Here is a 23,374-nt window from a genome sequence, read left to right on the forward strand (position 1 = left end):
GCGCCGCGCCCCGCCCCCCCGAGCCCTTCCCCATTGGCTGCCCGGTACTGACGTCAGTCCGCACCTACGTTACGTGGCGGGTGACAGGACTCCCGCTCCCAGTAGGCCGCGCGCGGCGGGCATAGATCTCGCGAGAAGGGAGGGGAGGAAAGGAAGGACTCGGCTTCCCGGCGTGCCGTGCGGCTCCTGGGCGGGGCTCGGGTTGCCATGGAGACGATTATGGGTGGTGGAATGCAAACCCGGGCTGGGGGCTAGCACGTGTGAACGCGCGTGCGACAGGGCCGGTGAGTGTGCAAAGCTGGGCTCGGGAGGAGCCAGTGTGCGAGGCAGGTGGTGAGCGGGTGTGCAAATCTGCTGGGGACTAGCGGCGAGTGTGCAAATCTGTGCTGGGAGCAGGCACGCGTGCGAACGCAGGGGTGAGTGTGTTAGCAAGCGTGCAAATCCGTGCGGGGGCAGCAAGTGTGAAAGCAAGTGTAAGGGGGTTAGTGGCACACATGCAAATCTGTGCAGGGGGGTGGTGAGTGGGAGCACGCATGTAAGTGGGGGCAATACACGTGCAAATTGGTTCAGGGAACTAGCAATGAGTGAGTGTGGAAATCCACAGTGAGAAATGACAAGTGTGAAAATGAGTCTAAGCAGGTTAATGTGTGTGCGTGAATCCGTGCTGGGGGGCTTGTGAGCATGAAAACAAAAACAGATGGCCTGGTGAGTGTGCAAATCCTCACTAGAGAGCGGCAAGTGTGAAAACTTGCACTAGGAACTAGCAAGTGTGAAAGCAAGGGTAAGGGTGGTGGTGTACATGTAGTCAAGTGTGAAAACAAGTGTAAGGGAGCTGACTGCAAATCCATGCTGGGAGCAGCTAGTGTAAAAACAAGCATGAGCTGCTGGGTGTGCAAATCTGTGCAAGTGTGAAAACAAGTGCAAGGGAGCTGCTGAGTGTGCAAACGTGCTGGGAGGCAGTGAGCATGAACACAAGGGTAAGCAGGTTAGTGAGTGTGCAGATCTGTGGCAGGGGCCAGTGAGTGTGAAGACGAGTGCAAAGGGCCCCCCAACGTTTATCCGTGCAGCACGTGAGCAAACGACGCCCCGTCAGCCTGGGATTGGCCCGGCCTCGCGCCGTGGCCTAGCCCCTCTACTGCTAACCAGCCGGGGGGAGTCTCCGGGAGCGCGGGGGGAGCCGTGCCCACTCGTGCCCCGTCTCTCCCCAGCATGGCCGGGACGCGGAGCTGGCGCTGGAACAGCTGCAGCCCCTCGCTGCGGGCACCGCCCCTGGACTTCTCCTTCCGAGGCATCAGCTTCCTCCAAGGTGCGGTTTGGCCCCCGGTGCCGTCTCGTTGCAGGGCACAAAGCCATGGCAGGGCGGGCACGGCAGCATCGAGGGGGGGACCTCCTGCACACCCAGCTGCCCAGTTCCAGGTGGCCTCCATGGGGCAGAGATGAAGTGGGGAGGGGGGAAGGGACTTGCCCAAGGCAGCACAGAGCACCAGTAGCAGAGCTGGGAATATTAATCCAGGTACCAGCTCAGCACCTCAACCATGAGGACGCCACATTCCCTGGAAACCCGGGAGCAGCCCTGCAGGAAGCCAGATGGGGGAGCGCACCCCAGGGTACTCGGGCGCAGACGGGGCCTGGCTGTGCCCAGCCTCCCAGCCAGCTGTCTCTCCCCGCTCCCCAGACCTGCAGACGGAGGAGCCACGGGCTGGCCCGAGGGCGATCCCATGCTCAGCACGGGGCCGGATGCTGACGCGGGCCGTGCGCCTCAACAACAACACGCTCAACGAGCTGATGGACCTGGGCCCCACGCTGGAGCTGCTGCTGGAGAACCCCGAGGAGCTCGCCTGGCTTGACCTCTCCTTCAACGACCTGCCCACCATCGACCCAGTGGGTGCACATGGGACACAGGCCTTGGGCACAGGGCCTGCAGATTCTGCTGCCAGTCCCGGTTTAGACCACCTACCCTCTGTGCCTCAGTTTCCCCACCTGTGAAATGTGTGTGGCGCACTGGAGGTCACTGTTCCCCTGCTGCAGACTTACTCCCAGAGGGTCTGGGATGAGGCAGGGAAGAACAGCAGAACCAGATACTGCAGAGCAACTGGGTGGGGGCAGGGATGTCAATGGGACAAAGCCAGACCAGTGCTGAGCACCACTGGCTGCATACCCCTTGCTTCTCTCAGTCGGGGACCATTGTGGGGAGGGGGTCCTTCCCCATCCCATGCCTCACTTTCCTGGCTGCTTGGGGGGTGTGGGGGGGCACTTTGTCACGGGACCTCCCCGTGCCCCCCCCGCTTAACCCCCAGGCTTTGGGCTCCACAGATCCTGACCACGTATCGCAACCTGCACTGCCTCCAGCTGCATGGGAACAGCATCCAGGGCCTGGGCGAGGTGGACAAGCTGGCCGTCCTGCCCCACCTGCGCAGCCTCACGTTGCACGGCAACCCCATTGAGGAGGAGAAGGGCTACAGGTACCCAGGGATGCGCCTGTCCCCAGGGAATCGCTCTGCCTGCCCCAGCCCAGGGCATGGGGGAGCAGGAGCCAGAGGATGGGGAGAGGTCAGGGGCCACCCCTGCAGACTCCTCCTGCCTTGCATGCAGCCCCACAGGGAGGGGGTGGGTGTCACAGCACTGCCCAGGTGCCCCTGCCAAGCTGGGGGTGGGCACAGGAGGTGCTTGTCCAGGCCTCTCTCTTGTGGCATCACCGGGCCTGGACTGGAACTTGCTAAAAACTAGCTCTTGTTCCCCAGCAGGCTGCCCCATGGCTCTGTCTGTCCCTCCAAAGCAAAGGGCCAGGCTGCAGCAGGGCCACTGGCTTGCAGGCCACCTGCAATTGCGGCTGGTGACCGCAGGTGCCAGCTCTGTCCCCATGCCCCCACAGGAGCTACGTGCTGTCCACACTGCCCCAGCTCAAGTCCTTTGACTTCAGCACCGTGACAAAGCAGGACCGCTCCACCGCCACCATCTGGAAGCGCATGAACGCCCAGCCGAAGAAGGCCAAGAAGAAGAGAGCGCACTTCTGAGGACAGGCCTCAAGCTGGGCACCACAGCTGCAGATCCACAACTGGTCCATGGCCCCCTCCCCAGCCTGGAGAGCCTGAAAGCCCCATGGGACACAGGAATAAACCCTTCGCGCCGCACTGTGGAGCAGGGCCTGAGTGACCGAGGACTGGGCTGAGCCAGTGCCAGAGAGCTGGGGCTGTCCTGAGAACAGGGGGAACAACAGCAAGGACCCAGGTGTCCCAGGCGCCTGCTTTAGCCTGAGATGAGTCCTACTTGCACTGTGCCAACCCCTATCTCCAAGTCAGCTTGAATTGTGAAGGGCAACAACCCACCAGGACCGCACACCTCCAAGAAGCTCATGTGCCCTTTGCCATCTCGAGTGGTTTCCTGGCAACCATGGCCATAAGCCCATGACCAGAAGTCATGAGCCCCTTCCCAGCACAGCAGCCCCAGAGACCACCGGGCAGAGGCACGAAGTGGGATCCACAGCCCAAAACCCACCCGCATGGCTTGGTGCCGAGTAGGGGAGGGCCAGTAGCCCGGAAGTACCTTGCCCCAGAATCCAGCCACAGCAAGGAGGCTGGCCCCTTTCCATCCATCCTACCCTTAGGCAGCCTGTTCCAGGCTGGCAGGGGCAGGCATCATTCCCTGGGGTGCAGGTAGTTGGCAGGTGCCTGGAAACCACAAGGCTCTTCCCTACCATTACAGCCCCTTTCTGGCCAAAGCCACCCCCAGCTCCCTGCTCACAGCAAGGGGCAGGAGCTGCCCCTGCCAGCCTTGCAGCTGCCCAGGTACTGCCAATGCAGACTGCTCCAGGCAACAACTGCAGGGAGCAGAACAAGCTAGCTACCAAAGCAAGGTACCAGGCCCTCTCCCCTATGCAGCCCCAGAAACAAAGGACTTAGTGCTACAGAGAAAGACATGGGACCCCCCCTAGGCAGCAAGGGGACGGGGTGATGGGCTAGGGCTAATTTCACCCTTCCCTGGCACAACAGAGTAGCCCTCCTGCTGCTCCGAGTCCCAGCAGCTGGCCCAGAGCCACAGGAGCCAGCAACATAGCCGGAAGGGGTAGAGGGGTACAGGACTCATTTCTGTGCCTGGCTGAAACCAGCCCACCCAAAGGGAAGGCGCCTTCCTGAAGAGGCTCCTTGGGGCATCAAGTCAAGGAAGAGCTCCGGATAGGGCCCCGCACCCACATCAAGGCACCTGCCCCCCGCAAGGAACTTCTGCCACCAGAGCCAAAAGGTCGCTAGCTGGGATGAGAACACGAGACCCAGAGCAGTGGGGGACTTGAGGGTCCCAGCTCAGCCTCTTGGGGTCATGCTCCTGCCTGCTCTGTTGTGAGGAGCTGCCCTGAGCACTCAGCTGGAAGGGCATCGTGCTTGGTGCCCATGTACTCTGCTCCTGCCACCCTGTGGCAGCGTCCTATTAAACACTCAGCAATGCACATGCATCCGGCTCAGACTTAGCCCCCAGTGGCAATGACCCCCAAGACACAAACATCAGCCTGCCCCACTTGAGTAGCCCAGGGGCTGCCCCCAGGCTGTCCCAGCACCCCTGCTCCCGGTTGAATCTGAGTTCATTTCACAAGGGCAGCTGCTGCTAGAGATTCTCCCCCTCCCCAAAAGCTGCTCCTAAGGTTCATTACCTTCCCTGCTAAAACCTGCCCCTAGCTGGTGTGTTTTGCTCAGTGAAGAACCTGGGGGCTTTCCCCCTTCCCTTCCAGAGGCTCTCAGGGCTGGAGACATTTCAGAGCATGAGGCTCTGCCAGTGCTGGGGGAGACGCAGGCTGCTCTGCTCCAATGCAGGAAGCTGTAGCAGTCCTGCCGTTTCCACCTATGGCTGGGTCTGGATGTCCAGCTGAGATCAGCTACTGTACTGCACTGGGGTCGGCAGGGCACAGACCTCAGGCCTAGGGTCAGAACCCAGCACCTGCAGCCACAGCCCAGGCTTCTCCACTGCAGAGTGGAAGGACTGCTCTAGAAACAGAGCTGGGGGGACAATTTCAGCAAAGCAGAAGGTAGCACAGATAGGGATCAGGCAGCCAGGAAAGCAGAGCCTGGGAATTGGGCCTCTGCCTATGGGAGCAGTCGGGCAGAGATCCCTTGCTTTCATGATATGGCTTGATCGTTACACTTACACCAATGCAGTTGCCCCAGGGACGAGCAAACCCCTATGTTTGCCTTGCTGCCTTGGGGGACCAGTTCCCCCGGCTCTGAGCTGCAGTGTTGGCCTCGGGAAGGGGCAGGGGGCACTGAAAAAGGCTGGGCACTCCTCCCAGTGGGCAAAACAAGCACAGAGACGTTCACTGACTGCCACAGGCCCAGACTCTGCTCAGGCAGCAGGCCAGAAGCAGCGCAGGGACAAGCAACTATGGAGGTGGGGGAAGAGGCATGAAGTGCTGCTGACGCAGGGCAGGGACTCGCACTCTCCTGCCTGCCTCATGCCCAGGCCTGAGAGTGCCACTGCCCAATGGCAACAACAGAGGCTCAGGGGATGAAAAAGAGAACCCAGCACTCCAAGCCAGAAGCAGAGTGAGACCCACCATGCTGAGATGATCCATACCTGGGGTCCAGTGCCACAGATCTAGCCTTTCCCAGGTATCCTGCTCTGGAAACCAGCACAGGCCTCCTGTCAACAGCACCTGGGTATCGATGATTGCAACCCCCTGGCAGATGCAGCATTGGCACCAAGCTTATCCAGGGACCACAAAATGAGTCGGCACAGAAAAGAGCCAGCCAGCTAACACGGGCTGCAGAAGCCCAAGGAGATCAGACAAAAGTGACCACCTCCAATAGCAGCCAAAGGAGGGGAACCACATTCCCAAGTCCTCACTGCACCCCTCCATCCCTCGAGTGCTGAGGGAGCTCCTGCCTCACAGCGGAGAAAGAACACAGCAGGGACCTGGGGCTGAATGAAAGGGCTTTATCTACGGTGCCAAAAAAAAATTAAAAAACAAAAACAACCAAAAAAAAAATCCAACTGAAAGGCCCGGGCGTGTGGAGCCTCAGGCGTCAGGCAGACAGAGCTCTGCGCGGAGCACCACAAGTGGGGCCCGCTCCATGCCTTTGTCACACTCACACATACACACACACACCAACCAGCCCAGCCCTCCAGGAACATATGAGGGCCTGGGGGGCATTGCCTCAAGGGCAGCATCCCCTGAACCAGCAATTGGTAGACTGGGAGGGATACTGAAGCCCACCCCACCTGCCAAGAGCCAGGAGTCCAACTTGTCCCCAGTCTTTGAAATAAGGGCACCCGGGAGCTGGAGAAATGCCTCCCGTTGTGCTCAACAATACAGGCTTCCTATGAAATACAACATCTCCCCTCCCCACAGCTATGCTAGCCTGCCCCCCGCACACACGCACATGAGAGAAAAGGAAAGCCTGGGACCAAGTCTGGCCTCCTATAGCAGTGGGGCCTGGGCGATGGTGCCAGTCTCCTGGGCAATTAGTAGGAAATGGGGGGATCTGTACAAGTTCTGTGGCAGCAAGGCGCCGGTGGGAGAGAGGAAGAGGGCAACAGAAAGAGCGAGGGGGTGCGGGCGGGCACGGGCGCCAGCTCAGGGGATCCCAAACTGCACCACGAGCTCCTCTTTTGCATCCACGTGGATCTGTGAGAGCGCGCTGAAAGCGTAGGCGGCTATCCGGGACACCTGGGGACAAGGAGAGATGCACATGAAGGACTGTGATGGGAAAGCGAAAGAGAACCATACCCCAGAGACCCGGTGTTTGGCTGCAATGCCAATGACCGAGGGGCCTTGGCCTAAGAGGGCTGGTCACTGCAGCAGGGGCAGGGAGGGGAAGAGGCAGGTGCATTGCCAGGCTGTACCCACCAAGAAGCAGCTTGAATAGCTTGATGCTCAGCCCCTTCACAGTCAGTGACTCCGGGTAGTCAGGGCCCCAGCCAAACATCTCCCCTCCACGGCTGCAGTTACAACCCATATAGAGCTCTCCACATCACCCCCCACCGCCCTCCAGCCTCCAGCCCCTGGGAGAATGAGACCCTGCGCTGAAGTTGCCAGGTGCGTCCCTTGACCCCTGTGATGTACAGAAGGCTCAGGGCCCTCGTGGCTGAGCCGGCTGGAAAGCAGGCTCGCCTCCACCCCCAGGGGAAATGCTGCCCGTTGATAATCCAAGCACATGGAGCACTGGGGTCAGCTGCAGTTACAGATAGCTGCCCAAGTGCTGCCTCAAGGGAGGGAGAATCCAGCCCGGGAGCTCTTGCCCTACGGGGAAGCAGGGGCACGAGGCCCAGCAGAAAGCCCAGGAGCTGGTGTTCTCCACAGAGGTGCCAAGGTATCCAAATATCTAAGATAAGGAAAAGGTGCATCAATTATGACAGCCCCACAAGGCTCGTGGCTCTGCGGCAGTGCGTTTCTGGTAGGCGGCAGCAGCTGAGGATGGGAAGTTTAAGCCTTCACCCCAAGGCATTTTACAAATGCACAGGCTTTCTATAGGAAGAGTGCTCAGCTCCCATCTCAGCCACATCCGAGGGGATGGGGGAGCTGTTTAGTGCCACAGGGAAGGCTGGATTCAGCTGGAAATGCACAGCGGAGTAGAAAGCAGATGACAGCAAGAGTCAGACTCAAGCTCCTCTGACACAAGAACTGCTCCAAATGCTGCTCTGCAGTCAAGCATCATGACCTCTATCTCTATCTGAATGATGCCTTTCTCCCAGTACAGCTCCCATGAACACTGTGCTGGGCTCAGAACTCCTCAGCAACAAGTGCCACCAGACTACCATTGTTTCTGACTTCTCATACAGGTACGGGCCCAGCCAAAGCCCACAGCGGTCAGAAATCCCACAGAAGCCCAGCCCAAGCAGGTCTGCACAAGCCTTCCTGTTAACCTGCAGTGACGGATGCAAGCATTCACCTTGCCTCCCTGGTTTGATCATGAATGAGCTTGGCCCTCTAATGAGACAGCCATTTACAGCTGCTAAGCAGCCTCACATGGGTGCAGTGGATGAGAGACAGCTGTCTCCCTAGATTGCTTCCTCCTAAATCAAGGCCAGCAGGACTTCGTAGGAGCCAAGCCGTCTGCAGCCACGTACTGTGGCAACTAGGAAAGGCAAAGAAAAGCAGGACTGCAGGCAGCCAGTGAAGTCACTGAGGCAGGAGCATCCACAGGGTTGGTTTTAAAGTGCTGAAGGAGCCTGCAGAGCCCAGGATGTTTCTTCAGGATCAGCCACACACAGCAGGCCTTGTTCTGCCCCACTGTGGTGTGCACTATGAGGCTTCTGCTCTGAGTGATGCTGGGCCTCTGCTCCTGGGGCAGGATAACAAGGGAAGGTTTCCAGATCACCCCGGCATAAGCAGGAACAGGACCTCAGTGCTTCCAAATTGGGCAGAGCTGAGCCACTGACTTTAAATCACTGGTGTCTTCACCCCTCTTGGGTTGTGGCCATGACACACTTACTTCAGAGCAAAAGTGGAGCAGATGCATGGTGCACAGCCCTGCCACACTGGCTTAAGTCACAGGATTATAAGAAAGTCTGGCTGAAAGGGATCTCACAAAGTCATCTAGTCCAGCCCTCTGCTCAAGTCAGGATTGTCCCTGACTAAACCATCCTAGACACATGTCTGTCTATAAGATCGTAGGGAAGTAGGGCCAGAAGGGACCTCACAAAGTCATCTAGACTAGCCCCAGGGCCAAACTCTTCCAGGAAGTGAGGGGTAAGTGCACCTATGTAACCAGTCATCTTCACCCCAGGGGGGCATTTCCTCCATGCCAACAGGCTATGGTCCTCCACCTGCTAGAGGTGAAGCTCTGCAACTGCCCCTACTGCACATATCTCTAGAGGCTCAGCTGTGCATCCGCTTCAGACACCACCATCTTGCTCTGGAGGAAAACCCTAGCTAAATGACCCAGAGGTAAATGCGACTGCGCTCTTAGAGCATGGACACACAGCACGCTTTTAGAAAGAGAACAGAGGGTGGCATTTCAAAGAGGGCAGCAGCTGGTACATTTTGTTACCTCTTCAACTAACTCTGGAGGAAGGAGTGGAGTTGGAGCAGTTTTGCTAATTAATTGCTCTTGACTCTTCCACACCTAACTGTCAGACTGCACCAGCCACTGCTCTTCAGAAACAGTTCCTCCTCTGAAATGAGATCCATGTACCTGTGTCCCCACACTTCCCTCTGATGAGCTAAGATGATGGTAAGGGATGAGCCTGCCCCTTCTTGGGCAACCCAGTTGCTCAACAGGTAGTGCTACAGAACCTCTTCCGCCCGGCCAGGCCTCCGGAGACAGTGGGGCATTGCTCAGCTCTGCAGACCTTGCTGTAGGGTGTTGAGGCCCAAGGAAAAATAAATTCTGGCTCTCGGGTGTTAGGGGAATTTGAGGCAGTGAAACCAACTGAATAAGAGCCTACAGTGTGCAAAACAGGCCAACAGCATCCTGGGTTACATGCAAGTTGAGGGCAGTGATTCTTCTGCTCCATTCAGCACTGGGGTAGCCTTTCATGGAGCACTGTGTCCAGTTTTGGGCCCTGCACTTCAGAAGGATGTGGAGAGATTGGAAACAGTCCCGCAAAGAGCAACAAAAATGGTCAGAGGCCTTGGAAGCAAGATTAATGAGGAAGGGCTGAAAGAGTTAGGGTTACCGAGTCTGGAGAAAAGAAGACTGAAGGGGGATTTGATCACAGTCTTTAAATACCTGGAGGGTGATTATAAAGAGGATGGGAGAGACTTGTGTGTGGCTGTAGGAGGCAGAACCAGGAGCAATGGTCTCAAATTGCAACAAGGTAAATTTAGAGTGGAGATGAGGAGGAACTTTCTGACTCCAAGAGTGGTCCAACATTGGAACAGGCTGTCTAGAGAAGCTGTGAAGTCTACATCCTTGAAGTTTTCAAAAACAGGTTGGAAAAACACATGGCTGGGATGGTTTACTCACAGACAATCCTGCGCTAAGCAGGGCGTTGGACTAGATGACCTTACAAGGTCCCTTCCAGCCTGAGTTTCCTACAAACCTATGAAGAAAGAATCTAGATCTGTGGTTATTGAAATGAAGGCCGCAGAGGTATTTTTAGCCTGGTCAGACTTGATCCAGGCTTTGGGAAGCTAGAAAGAATGGCTAAAGCAGGATCTTTATAAGATACACCATGTTCCAGTGCTTGTAAGTTTGGAGGGAAGGGAACCACTGGGTTACACTCAGTAAGGCTAGAAACAGGAAGAGACTGATCAAGGAGACATGGAGGCAGAGTCTTGGGAAGCTCCTCAATGACTGGAAAGCAAGAGTGCCTTCAACCAGAAGACCACGAGTTGCTGGATCACCAAGCACTGCTTGGGGGGGGGGAATAAGTCTAGCCTGGGAGGGACTCCATGGGTCAGCTCACAGGACACCTGCTCTCTGGTCTAGGGAGCTCCTCACCTGCTGCAAGTCTGCGAAGGGGACGGGTTCACTCGCTAGCACTTGATGTGGTTGGCTGGTCAGAGACGGCAGAGGCGGGAGCTTCTTCCAGTGTGTCAGGTTGTTGCTCAGCATCGCCAGCCGCGTGCTAGGTGTGGGGAGAGTAGAGCGTGAGGTTAAGAATCAGATGGCAGCTCCTAGCATGCGATGTGGAGCAGGCTCTACACCGGGCAGCAAGGCAGGGCTGTGCTGAGGCCTCAGATACCTGAAGAAAGCCCCAGCTCTGAACGAGATGTCCCCTCCCCACATCTTGCACTTACAGATACCGCAGCTGCTAAACAGCCAGACTCCTGGTGAGGGGCACATCCCCAAGCAAGTCCCCCATGGAGGATCCAGGTGGCACAGAGAACCCTGAAAGTTATCTGTCCAGTCCAGCAAGCTTGTCCTGAAGCCAGCATGTCCCACCCCACCCCCAGCCTGAGGGAAGGCAGCAGGGTGTCAACACCTCAGTAGGGCTGAGCCAAGGCAGGCCAGTGCTGCCTCCTCACTGACAGCAGGCTTCATGTATGGCGCCGGGGTCATGTGCAGCCCCCAGAGCTCCCAGCCTTTCTGCTGCCCAGGGCACCTGTACCAGGGTCCTGCCACACATCTCGTGACCGGAGACCTCTGCTCACCCCACAGCATCAACCGCCCAAGCTGGGGCTTCCCCTACCTGTACTGTCTGGCTCTGTCCATGTACTCATGCTGCTCCATCCCCTGGGAGTCGGCAGCCGACACGTCAATGATGTTACTGTGGAAGGAGGCAAGGTGGTCAGTCCTGCAGCCCACACAGCTCAGTTTAAGTCCCAGCCCCGAGTCTCTTGGGTGCTGAAGCTGCACCCTGCACCCTCGGGTCCAGGGCAGGGAGCAGTAATACTCCCCCATCTGATCATGGGCTTCTGCCTGCATGGCAGCCTGGGTCTAGCACAAAGCTAGAAGTCAGGTGGCTGGAACAGAGCCTGTCCTCTCAGGCAGGGGTTCCCGCCACACGGAAACATGGCTGTGCCACTGCCAGCCTTGTGCGCTTAGGACAGCTGCAGGAGCCAGACAAGCAGGGACTGCCTGTGGCCTGAAGATGCCTCTCACTTGTCCAAATCAGTGCCTCCCGCCATGCCCAACATACCTGTGCCCTTCAAGGGCTGGGAGGAGACCCACATGTGGAAGCTGCTGTGCCACAGACGGGAAGTACTGGATTCAGCCATTTCAGACTGAGGCAGAGATACTGCTCCAGCTTTCCCAGCACCTCTGTGCTGTAGATGGGTCACAGGGCCCCCTGGGCTACTCCCATGATCACCATGTTAACTCCCCAAGCAATGCCAGGCTAAGGCTGTATTCTCTTTCCCTTACTAAGAAAGAGTCCAGCCTTGAGGCCCAGCTTCACACCCTCTCACCCAGCAGCCCACAGTATGCTGAGCACATGCAATCAAGTTACACACACCCAGGGTGGGGGAGAAGGGTGAGGAGGGGGTGCTGCCTGTGTGTACACACACCCAGGAGGGATTTCTGCTCAGCCACATCAAAGTGGGGGCACCAAGTCCCCAAGGCCATGCTGAATGAAAAGCTCCCTCCCCCGGCCCTGTAAGGGGGACAGCCTGGGCCAGTAAGCAGAGCATTACACTGGGAGGTGGGAAACCAGGGTTCTGGCCCCAGCTGACTCACTGCATGCTCTGCCCCGGCACCTCGGTCTCCTCAGTGGGGAAGGGGGCAGCAGTGCTTTCCATTTTGGGGATGGCACAGATCAATGCCAGATGCACCCAACGGGCCTCGTGCGTTTCCACCATGGCCTTCAAACCTCTCTGCTTCGGGGCTGGCTCCTACTTTGAGTTTTCTCTTCCCAGCTTGTTGACAGAGGACTGGGCGGCAAGAGCAAGTTGCACTGAGTTTCCAAGCTTAAGCAATGTCAACTAGGGCTCCAAGGACTGAACAAATGCAAGTCATCACCCCCGCAATTTGCAGATGGAGCAGGGAGAATTAAGTGACTTCTCCCAGGCCAGAGGTTCAGGGGATCCTGCCCTGCTGGGCCCATGACTGAAGCAGAGAAGACTCCAGTCTGACCTCACTGGTGACTCCTGTGCCAGGCCCCATCTTATGGGTCTGAGACCATGCAACACCTGAAGAAAAACCTCTCTCCCCTGGCCTGAGGCCTCGTTGCCCCAAGCTCATCTGCCTGACAGACCAAGCAGGAATTATCCAGACTGCCTGTGACAGCCATGCTCCAGAGCTGGAAGATCCCTCCCAGCCTAGGTGCTAAAAGCCAGCTCAGTCCAAATTTTGCAGCACAGATGGAATGTGATACATGACATAATGAGAAGAGAAGACCGGGGGGGGGAGCAGGGGGATCTGATAGCAGCCTTCATCTAGCTGAAGAGGGATCCCAAAGAGGATGGAGCTGGACTATTCTCAGTGGTGGCAGATGACAGAACAAGAAGCAATGGGCTCAATTTGCAGCAAGGGAAGTTTACGCTAGATTTTAGGAAAAATTCTCTCAAGGAGGGTTGTAAAGCACTGCAACAGACTCCCCAGAGAGGTGGTGGAGTCTCCATCCTTGGAGGTATTTAAGCCCTGGGTAGACAAAGCCCTGGCTGGGATGATGTAGTCAAGCCCGTCCCAATTGGACCAATGGGTTGGACTAAATGTGACCTCCTGAGGTCCCTTCCAACCCTCCTTCTCTATGGTTCTGATGATTTATGCGGCACTCCAAGCCACAGAAAACAGTGCTATACCGTGGCACCATGACAAAACCCTGTGGAGGTGATCTCTCTCACCTTTCAGTGCCCTCAGGGAGCCTGCCAGTATAAGCCAAGGGCCAGCAATGGCTACTTGGCACTGTAAGGACCAGACCACTAGACACTAATGCTTTGGTGCAACGGGGCATGGACACCATGCACAATACAGCCTCAGAAGCAGATGGGAACACACTCAGGGATGCTTTCAGCCCTCACAGAAAAGATGTTCTGCACCAGATTACCCGTTGAAGCAAGGGAGCCAAAGGCACTACTAGCTTTAACATGGAGTTTGGTGTGCCGCGGGGTGCAGTTATGGGGTGTGGCTGCCTGCGAGGGGACGCAACTGGACTTCAGGCCCCCAGCCCCCCACCCTGCTCTCTTTTAGCTCCGTTGTTCAGGCTCACACAGGCTGGAGCACATTGAGACTGGATGGCTTGGCTGTGGATGCTCACCATTTCCTCCTCACTCCCAAACTGAGATCTCGTTTGGTTTGGTTTAGACAGGGATGGTTCTGTCTGGAGCAAGGCACCAGCCTACAAAGTTTCTGTGGGCCCTACCCACATTGGACTGCACTAGCTGGCCCCCTGGGATCCCTTCCAGCCCTGTTTTCTACCTGCCTGCAGAAGAGACAAATTCCTCTGCTGAAGTCTAAGCAATCCTTTACCATGCAGACCCCATTGCCACCTCCTCTCCCCACCCCAGCTCTGTCCTCCCCACTCCAGCCCCCATTCACCACGGGGGCAGAGCTATGGCTCCAGGCCCCAACTCACATGGCGGTCTTGGCAAGGATGGACGAGAGCATGGCCTGCTCATCAGTGCGGGCAGATGGCAGGTTGTGATAGCTGTGCTCCGTGCCATTCAGCGCCTTGTTTGGGGGACTGGCAGCGGGCTCCAGCAGCCGCTTTGTCTCCTCTTCCTGCAGGGAGCAAAAGAGAGAAGGAAAGCTCAATTCTGGCTCCAAGGAAGCTCATCTGTTCCTGATTTGCCAGCTAGCTCAAACCCCGACAGCCCTTCAAACAGCACCTGCCTGGTTACATGGTGCTTCCAGACAGCTTTTACCCCGCACCCATCCCCATCAGAACACTGCTGGATTGCAACCAGAAAGGTTTCTCCTTGGCTGAGTGCTCCCCTCTCCTGCAGGCCGAACACCAGAGTCCCCAGCAGTGCTCAGAAAACACGGGAAGCATGGGCAAGCAGCTGGTCAAAGCCTTCAGGCTGTGGCCTTCCTCTCTGGCTCCTCTCCCCATATGAGGTCTGTATCCACCACAAGCAGAAGGCATCTCATACTCCAGGATCTGGAAGCTTTTTGCCAGCCACCAAGACAGAAGAGAATAGACAGCACCCCACCCCCCCAGCTTACAACACAACACTGTCCCACTGGAGAGACAGTTATATAAGTGCCCCGACCCAGTAACGTGGAACGAGAAACTACTCTGCTGGTTTTTCTCTCGAGCGTCTGGAGCAAGTGAAGATCCTCCATTCTTAGGGCACATCTGCACCAGAAAGCCCTCAGGGCATCTCTGTCAGGTCCCCCAGCAAGCTCAGCTGCACTAGCAGAGCCCTCTTGCCTGCAGAAATCAGAAGCACAAGAGCTTTCTCCTGTCCAAAGGCCGTCACAAGAGATGCTGCACCCCCAGCAGACACTGCTAAACCAGTACGCACAAGCCTAGCCTCCATCAGCAACTGCACACAAGAGGTACGAGGGTGATGGCCCCGGGGACCGACACCAGGTACCTATACTACAGGTAAGCTGTCCTCCACACAGCCCACCCTTGCCTGGTAAGGCCCTTCTGGGGCAGTCACATGCAGGCCAAGCCTTCTGCTGACCACTGACACCATCAGATGGACTGACTGTAATGAGAGGTGGCATAATACAGTTGTGTGTCCATCATAGCCACCAGCCACATGGGGAAAACCTTCCCCCAGTACTGAGTGGATGACTTAAAAGGTCTCTTTATCCAACTTCAGCCAAGTGCCATCCAGACACGCAGCCAGGCTACTTCCCTCAGAAGAGCATCACAGGACTAGAGCACCCCCGCCCCCCCCCCGTACAGTGATCATGGAGGCTGCAGCGGCGTGATCCACTCCCTACCAGACTCAGGGGAACATGCCTTGGCCAGCCGATCCGGGGGGTACTAGTCGGTCCAAGTACAAGGATCCCTATGGGCACACCACAGGCTTGCTGCCCCAGTCCCAGCCTTCATGTCCCTGAGTAAAGATTGCTCTAGGGAGGAGAGGCCAGAGATGCACTGCCTCCTGGGCCTGCTAGTTCTCAGACAAGGTGGGACACAGGAGACTTCAAATGGTTTTCACGTAAGCCTGATGCTTAAAAATGTAACCTTCAAACAGCTTGCGATGCCTGAACTTACCATCATAAAACAAAGCAGCTACATATTCAAACACCACCTGCTTGGACAGCTTGAAAAAGGGCCAAGCCACCGGATGGGTGCAGTCTCTGGCAGAGCTTGCAGACCCGCAGCTTCCTTAAGAGCTTGTTGGCAGCTACCTCTTCCGCAGATGCAGAGGGGGCTTTTTCATGTCAGTTTATTCACCTGGTCCCACCGTTCTCTAATTCCAAGTCGAGGAACCAAACCAGAAGTTTAAAGAGGAGGAAAACGAGCTTCTCTTCCAGCCTTTGCTTGAAAGGGACCCACAAGTAGAAGATCTACTAGTTCACAAGACCTCGAAAGAGAGGTCTACCCAGCAGAGCCAGCCCCTCCGATGCTCACCTTCACCCTTCCTGCAAAGGATTTTCTATCAGCCCCGTTTAGTGAGAGTCCCCCATGACATCATCTGCTTCATCACATGTCCTAGCAGCTATTTAAAACAGTCCTGATGTGTATCCAGCACCTCAGCCAACCCAAAAGCAACTGCAAAGCTGAGAGCAGCATGCCAACAGCTCTGTTTAGCTGAAATCATACTGAGCAGGGGAGAGGTGCTCTGGGTTCCCTATCAGAGCACTCAATTAAAGCTGATCACATTTTAATTAGAGCCATACCACCCACCAGCTGCACCAGGCCAGCAAACAGGGACCCTCCATTTCCTGGCTGCCCTTCTTCATACCCAGTGAGAGATCACTAAGCCTACAAAGCCAGTCTTTGCCCTCGGTGCAATACCTGAAGTGCCATCTGTGGGAGAGCTCTGGCTTCTAAATGGTCTTGATGTAGCCCTACACGAAGCCCACAAGCTCCTGGAAGAGACAGGAGAGGCTGAACCAAACCTATGGGCAGCAATGGAGTGGGCCGACCGCTGGAAAAAGTCAAACCTACTCCTACAGCATTTTACACCAACGCCAAATGAATCCCCCATTGGGCACGACCTTGACAGAGAAGCATGGGTCAAGATGAACAGACCGAGATCTGGATACAGATGCTTCAAAACAACACTTCACAAGATGAGCATCTTGGACAGCCCGTGTGAATGCAGTGCCCAACAAACAGCACAGTTCCTGATTGAAAGCTGCAATCCTTACAAGTGCCCAGACAGGGCAGATGGAGTCTGCACATTGAACAATAACAACAGACAGGGGCTCGTAGATTTGACAGCTGATCTCTGACACTATACAAAAGAGACCCCTGTATATGCTGCATCTTCTCCGCAAAAGCCAAGACCTCTAGTTCACTGCCAGAGCAATGAAACTGGAAGCTCGACTTGCTGGGGCACAAAGATCTCTCTCTGGGCCCCCAAATTCAGGCAGCAGGGTTTGGCAGTATGATGGCAACCATGCCCACGATCCATCTACACTATTGCTCTCCATGGAGCTGCCATAGTAAGCATCCCATTTGTAGACAGCTCGGTCCAGCACATCGCCACAGTCAGAAGCCAGGGTAGCAGCAGCAGCGAGGCTGGCATTAGGGAGGCAAGCAGTGAACTGGAATAGGAGTTCTGACACTTGCTGAAAACCTGCGATGCTTATGCCCATGAATTCACAAAGCTAAGTGAGGTGAGGACAAGCCAGCCAGGACTTAAGGAAGCATCTCTCCAGGGAACCAGGCATGTGTCTCAGCCCAGGGCAATACCAGGCCCTGGCTAAACTAGTGGAACAGGTTTGTCCTACAGCCAGACATGACCAGCTAACTTTCAAAGGAGTTCATTTGCAAAGCCATGCTTAATACCCTGCCCACCAACCTCTGGGCAAGCTATTTTCCTAGTCTGGACAGGATGGATATCACTCGATTATTCCAGACTTTCTGCACTGAGATACTTGCTCCCTACAGCAACACAGGCCACCCAGAGCCTTGTGCTAAAATTAGAAAGAGGCCCCAGTAAATAACCAGGGGAGACCTCCTGCAGTCAGCAGGGGAGGTGGGAGGGCGCAAAGGGAATTCAGAGCCACAGATAGAGCTTGGAGATGGTGTGAGACAATCCTGGACTGGGCAGAACGGCCCCAACGGGCTTCTTCCACCTTCCCCTGAAGGCTGGGCTGGACTCCCAAAGCAATGGCTTGGAAGGTCCCCATGTCCTGTGCTACCCTGTGTGCATCAACAGCCAAGCCAAGCAGCCTGTGAGAGCAATTCAGCCAGTGAGGAGGTTCTGCATCTTACTAAGCAGGCCTTAATTGTCTGGGATTGCTGCTGTGCCTGTGTGTGGGTGCTGTGCTTCCTGGGAGGAGCAGAGCCAGCCTCAGTCCCTCAGTGCAACTGTACCCAGCCATGCACAAGAGTACATCAAAGTTGCTGCACCCAAAGGTAGTTAGTGCCCTTGACGTAACCAGTCGTGCCGAGTCATGCAGCCCTTGTGCAAAGCTCAATGGGGTCCCTTGGGAAGAAAACTGTGAGCTAGGCCAGATCAGAGGGTATGCTGACATTTCAGTGGGGAGCAGATCTCTCCAGCTTCCAGCAGTGCCCTGGCAGAGGCAGGCACTTCCCTGACACGGAGGAAGGGGCTGGCAGGGGTTCTTGCTCAACCCCCTCTTGGATTGGGTTTATGTGGCTCTCAGCCCAAGGGGTCACAGCTTGGGGATCTGCTGCAGGATTCTTCCTCCTTACACTGAGATCAGCACCATGCATGGGGGAAAATGGAGTATGGCCAAGCCATCAAGGTGCAGGGTCCACATCGTAACAGGCAGGAGCACTGTCCCCTCAGCACTCACCCCTAAAGCACCCCATGAGTTCAAAGCCAGTTTGCACCCAGCCTGAGGTCAGCAGTGGAAAGAGCCGAGTGGCTGGGGAGCTAGACAAGCCCTCCGCAGCCTTCTCCTTGCCTGGGCTCTCTCTGTTCGGCCCACGAATGCAAGCCAGTCTGTTTCTAAACGACAGCTGCATCTGTGTGGAAGCCAGGACTTCGCCTCCCAGCCACTGCCCTTCCCAGCCTCCACAGCGTGTCAGATTTCCTTTCCCAGAAGTTCTTAGTGCAAAATGGAAGGAGAGCTCTCTCTGTCCGCAGCTCAGGCTCCCCAGGAGGGCCATGTGGGGAATGAGGCCTTTCCACTAGACAGGGAGAGGTCCTAGGGCCCGATCACCAGCCAAGCTTGCTGCTGCACCGTGCCCTCTGTAGAGGGGTGTCGGGGGAGGCTTCTGCTGGGGGCGCACTACCCTGACTGGCATGTCTCACACCAGTGACACAAACCCATCCTATTCTCCCCGTGTCATAATTTCACAGATCTTGGGCCCAAAGCTTGGAAAATCCCTTTGCCCCTTGGCAAAGCTGTCACTGCTTGTGGCAGCCAGAAGGGACAGAGAACAGGGAGCTCCTGATAATCACATACCTACTAATCAGAAGTAGATGGGAGACAGACCCCGTCCCCCCGAAACAGGGCCTGGAGATGCCCCCTTCCCTCTCCCAAGAAATCCAGACCTGCAGGGGCACAGGGGAGGCTGCTTGTAGCACAGCACCACTACTGCATCTGACTTCTGGGAGAGACTCCCTAGCACCAAGGGGAGCCTGCCTTCACTACTAGCACTTCCCCAGCCCTGCCCAGACAGATGAGCCACCCCAACAAGCACAGAGCAGACTGCCAGAGGCAAGGGGACCCCAAATTCAAACCTCTGTCATTAACAGAATCCCAGTCACTTGCATTCGGCAGCAGGCTACACAATTCCCACCCCTCTGCCTGGGCCTAGGGACACCACTGTCCACAGACCTGCCTGTCACAGGATGGAGAGGCTGATCCTGCAGCTGAAAAGCTGGGCAATGCAATGTCCAGGCAAACAAGAGTATCTCAGACCAGGTGAACAGGCCTCTCTCCTGCCAGCACTTAAACGCTGCATCATGTTCCTGTCCCTTCTTCTGGGGGAGGAAATCAGTCAGATCAGCAATGGGACCAAGTCCTGGACAGGAGAGAAATCCTCCTGTCTGCAAGAGAAGAGCAAGAGGCATTACAGAAAGTAGGGTGGTGCTGGAGGTACAGTCAGAGGGGAATCCATGCATAGGAAAAAACCTGCGATGGAGGAGCCAGATGCCCAGAGCATCACCAGCTTGAAGCCCCAGAGCCAGCAGCTTCTCGCAGCTCCAGCCTGACCTGAGGCTTAATTCCCAAGTGCTTCTAAGAACAGGCCAGGGCCAGGAAGGAGGATTAGGCACTGACAGGCAGCCAAGACAGGCTCAGAGCATCAGCTGTCAAGTGTTGCCACAGCTACAGACTGGGAACATCAGCTATTGGGAGGCAAAGGAGCCCTTACCTCCCCCACTCCCCGGACTTCTGTGACACTGGGACCTAGGCTCAACTCTAACTTCTGCACAGCATGGTGAAGGCCACCACTCTCTGCAGTGGAGAAAGACTCCAGAAGGAACAGCTAGAGGATGAGGAGAAAGTCCATAGCCTCCAACAAGTCAGGCAGCCCAGCCAAAACCTGAAAGCCAAGGGGCACCCCAACCCCACCTACTCAGACCCCCCCACTTCCATTCCCTTCTCCTCCCCACTGTGGGAAACACCATCTCCAGAGGCCCATCCTTCTGCCCCCAGGGAACCGTGAGAATCAGCAAGGAGGTGCCAGTGACACCAGAGCTTGCATGCCCCAAACGGAGGGGCTCACTGCTCAGGGCCATGGTTGGACAATTCTGGCCCATATGGCAAGGGTCTCAGTCCCAGTCTCCCCTGAGCAGGACTCGAGCTCAGCCGGTGGCACTATGGCTGTGGGCATACCCCCAGCTTACCACCCACACACCAGCTCTGCAAACAGCAGTGACCTGGGGAGATCCTCTGAGCAGCTATTTACTGACTGCTCCCTATCACCAGGCAGTGCCCATGTTCCCCTGCTACAGGGTGCGCCCAGGGTTTCTGGTCTGCCCTGCAGCTGTGCGCAGGGGTATAAAGTGGGGATTTTGGGGAGTCCTTGAGGGCAGCCTGCAAATGCAGGGGGATAGACTTAATGGTCTCCTGGCCACTGGGCAGCACTCGTGCTCCCTGCTGCGACTCTTTTGATAACTAGTACCTCTCAGGGCGCACTGTACCCCTGTCCACACAGCAGCCGTAGCAGGCTGTGCAGTTCCAGCCGGAGCCAGCTGAAGCTGTGCATCTGCCTTGCAGGCTACTGGCTTCCTTGTGGCAGCAGCTGACTGCAGACGAGCCCTTGGTTACTTCCCATTTTGGAGGGTGACCACAACAGCTGGAGACGTTTGTACAGTTCATGCTGCCCAGCCAGGAAACAGGCCCAGCTGGCATCATATAATGGGTCCCAGCTACCAGAGAGAAGGCCACTCTTGAGCAGAAGGAAGAGGTAGCCCCTCTCAGCTGCTTCCTCCCTGTGTTTCACTGCCTGGGCCTACTCTTACTACAGGAGCACAGGACAATGTTTTATGCCTATACTTGAGGGGTAGAAGAGCGCAGAACATGGATCCATGCCGATATGCACACGCATCCACTCCCAAGGCTGTGACAAGGCACCCTGAACCCAACCCCCATCTACTCCAGTCTGAGGGGCTCTGGGGAGGCAGTGTCTAGGCCCAGACAGTGCCAGAAACATCCACACAGTGGAAGGACTGAAGAGACAGGTTCGAATCCTGCATGGGTGAAAGTTCTGCCTTCCCTGCCAGGGAAGAAGGGGCCAAGCTTGGGTTTGCACAGCTGAACAATGAGAGCTTGCAAAGGTGTGTCCTGTGCCAGCTACACATGAATGCCCTCAAATGTGTGTAGGGGCCCAGGAGGGGATGAATTCAGAGAGGTAGCAGGACCACCAGCTCCAACAAAGCAGGCTCAGGCAGTCTAGGCAATCAACTAAACTCTCCGGGCAAAGGGCAAATAAAGGTCTGGCCTGGTTGGTCTCCATGGTGATTCTGCACAGCTGAAGTAAGGAAATTAAGGAAGGTTTAGACAAACACAGAGCGAGACTTCCCAGTGGCAAGCCTGAGTAAGCTGTTCCACCACTGACTAAGTATTGGGACGACTCAGCTGTCACCAGACCAGCAGAAGGGGCCAGTTTCAGTCACCAGGTGCTTGTTAAAGCCAGCTGGATTGTGACCTAGTCAAGAAGAGCCCTTGCACTGGGTTTGCCTATACACTTCCAACCCACTTCACTCCTGTTGCAACTCGGGCGTGCCCCATTCAAAGCCAGACCACATCACCAGAGCCTCAGAAACAAGAGTCCTTTCAAGCTCTCAGCAAAGCAAACACAGCTCTGATTGAGGAGCAACCTTGCTGCCAAGAGTCATTAATTAACCCTAGAATAGTATCATCTCCATCCTCCCGGCAATCCCACTATCTCCAATGTCACTGAATAGCTGCATCTAATAGCACCTAATCAGCAATCTAGGGTCTTCCTGGGACAGATTTAAGCAGCAGCTCCCGTCTGTCCAGCATGCGTGCACTGACCTTATATAGGGGGCAGCTTCTTACCCCATCTCCTCCAAGCCTTGCATACAGTGGTATTTACCTGGCTTCAGGGGGTATCCTGCATTTGGCTGGTTTCCCTCCATCAGTTGCTAGCCAATCTAGCAAAAACAAGGTCCAAATCTCTACCCCATGCTTGTACCTAGAAGTTCTCTCTGGACCGGGATGCGCAGGCCGTCACTGAACACAAGCAAGCACATTCCAGAACTGCAGTGGACCTTCAGGAGCATGTTGAATATTTGTAAGGAGCTTTGGTTTGAGTTCAATTCCCATTAAATGGTGGCCACAATTAAAACTTATTTGCATTCAGAGAGGTCCTGAGTTCATTCATTTGGGAAAAGACCAGAAGACCAGGATAAAACATAATTCCCAGGGAGCAAAGGAAGATGCTGTTTGTGGTCCTCCCGTCTCACTTGCAGCTGCTTTGTTCCAAGAGGAAGGACCAGCTGAACCAGATTTTGTCCACAGGGTTACAGTATGGGATGCAACAAAACAAGCCCACTGCCACTCCCAAAACTCACCACACACTGCCAGCAAACGCCAGGCAGCTCTGCGAGAGCCACCTGTAAGCACGCAAAGGGAACACCGTCTCCAAGGCTCAAGCCGTTCTCTGCTGAGGCTGCCAACCAGGGGATTTAATTAGTGTCAGCTCTGCTGAAGGGTTTGGCAAAGCTGACACCAGCTTACTGGGAATTTAAAGGAGACCCCTAAACTTCTTGCACAGCTATGACTCTGCCATAACACCGGCACTAATAGCAACTTGTGAGCGATGGAGGGGCCCAGCTCCATGCCACTGTAGGCACGAGGCCTCTGAGCCCTGGTGAACCCAAGCCAAGCACCCTGACCAGCAGCATGGAGGGCAAGGGGTGGAAAGGGGGAGCCTGCTCCCTCATTTTCTGGCACCAGAACCCTAAGCTCAGGCAGAACCAGCAGCGGAGCCTCCACCCCCCACAGCCTGTAATGCAGCAAACGGGGGAGGAAGGAACCCGACCGACCAGTTGCTTGCCTTCGCTTGCCCACAGCAGCTGCAGAGGAAACCCGCCCAAAAGCCTTGCGTCTCCACCAGGTTCAGAAGAGACCCACCCCAACGGCCCCGGCCCCGCCCCACCTCCCTCCTGGGTCAACCGGCAGGATGGGGAAGCCCTGACTGAGCTCCCCCCCTCCAACCCACGCACCAGGCACCCACAGCAACTCCTGCTTGCAGCACACTGGGAGACACCCCCCTCCCCATGCACATGGGGGCACCGCACTCCCTGATTCCCCTCCCCAAGCCCTGCTCCCAACCTCAGCCTCCCCAGGGGGAGCAGCCTCCTGCCCCCACGCACCCTCCCCAGACACCCAATGCCCACCCCAAGTGGCCTTCGCCCAGCCCACGCTCTCCTGGGCAGGCCCTACTTTGGGGTCACCTCCCAAGCAGTTCCTTCCCACAGGCCTCAAGCCCCCCCTCCCACAAGGGCCTACCCATCCCCCTCCCTTCAGGGACCCCCTGAGCC

General features: G+C 56.3%; 2 protein-coding genes across 3 annotated transcripts in view; one reads left to right on the forward strand and one right to left on the reverse strand.

Moving 5' to 3' along the window:
* The first annotated feature begins 213 nt into the window (after window positions 1–213).
* LOC109306860 (leucine-rich repeat-containing protein 51) lies at window positions 214–3,223 on the forward strand. Of its 2 annotated transcripts, none has more exons than XM_019530486.1 (5): window positions 214–333; window positions 1,209–1,306; window positions 1,676–1,881; window positions 2,314–2,462; window positions 2,873–3,223. In XM_019530486.1, exons 2-5 carry the CDS (start codon window positions 1,210–1,212, stop codon window positions 3,012–3,014), a joined length of 594 nt encoding a protein of 197 aa, XP_019386031.1. In that variant the 5' UTR covers window positions 214–333; window position 1,209; the 3' UTR covers window positions 3,015–3,223. The 2 variants fall into 2 exon arrangements, with proteins under 2 accessions (XP_019386031.1, XP_019386030.1); XM_019530485.1 differs by lacking the exon at window positions 214–333 and adding an exon at window positions 815–977.
* Window positions 3,224–5,903: 2,680 nt separating this feature from the next.
* LAMTOR1 (late endosomal/lysosomal adaptor, MAPK and MTOR activator 1) overlaps window positions 5,904–23,374 on the reverse strand; it is a 17,822-nt gene continuing 351 nt past the window's right edge. The window contains exons 2-5 of the mRNA XM_019530487.1: window positions 13,885–14,030; window positions 11,062–11,139; window positions 10,371–10,497; window positions 5,904–6,652 (exon numbers count right to left, since the gene is read on the reverse strand). Coding sequence (XP_019386032.1) covers window positions 6,560–6,652; window positions 10,371–10,497; window positions 11,062–11,139; window positions 13,885–14,030 — 444 coding nt within the window. The 3' untranslated portion in view covers window positions 5,904–6,559. The remainder of the gene's footprint in view (window positions 6,653–10,370; window positions 10,498–11,061; window positions 11,140–13,884; window positions 14,031–23,374) is intronic.

The sequence above is a fragment of the Crocodylus porosus genome, unplaced genomic scaffold, assembly GCF_001723895.1.
Source record: "Crocodylus porosus isolate Cpor-Errol unplaced genomic scaffold, CroPor_comp1, whole genome shotgun sequence".
Taxonomy (NCBI): domain Eukaryota; kingdom Metazoa; phylum Chordata; order Crocodylia; family Crocodylidae; genus Crocodylus; species Crocodylus porosus.

Coding starts and splice junctions, on each gene's coding strand:
- LOC109306860 (XM_019530486.1), top strand. CDS start 1,210: ATGGCCGGGACGCGGAGCTGGCGCTGGAACAGCTGCAGCCCCTCGCTG. Junction 1,307..1,675: donor AGGCATCAGCTTCCTCCAAG/GTGCGGTTTGGC, acceptor CCCGCTCCCCAG/ACCTGCAGACGGAGGAGCCA. Junction 2,463..2,872: donor GAGGAGGAGAAGGGCTACAG/GTACCCAGGGAT, acceptor ATGCCCCCACAG/GAGCTACGTGCTGTCCACAC.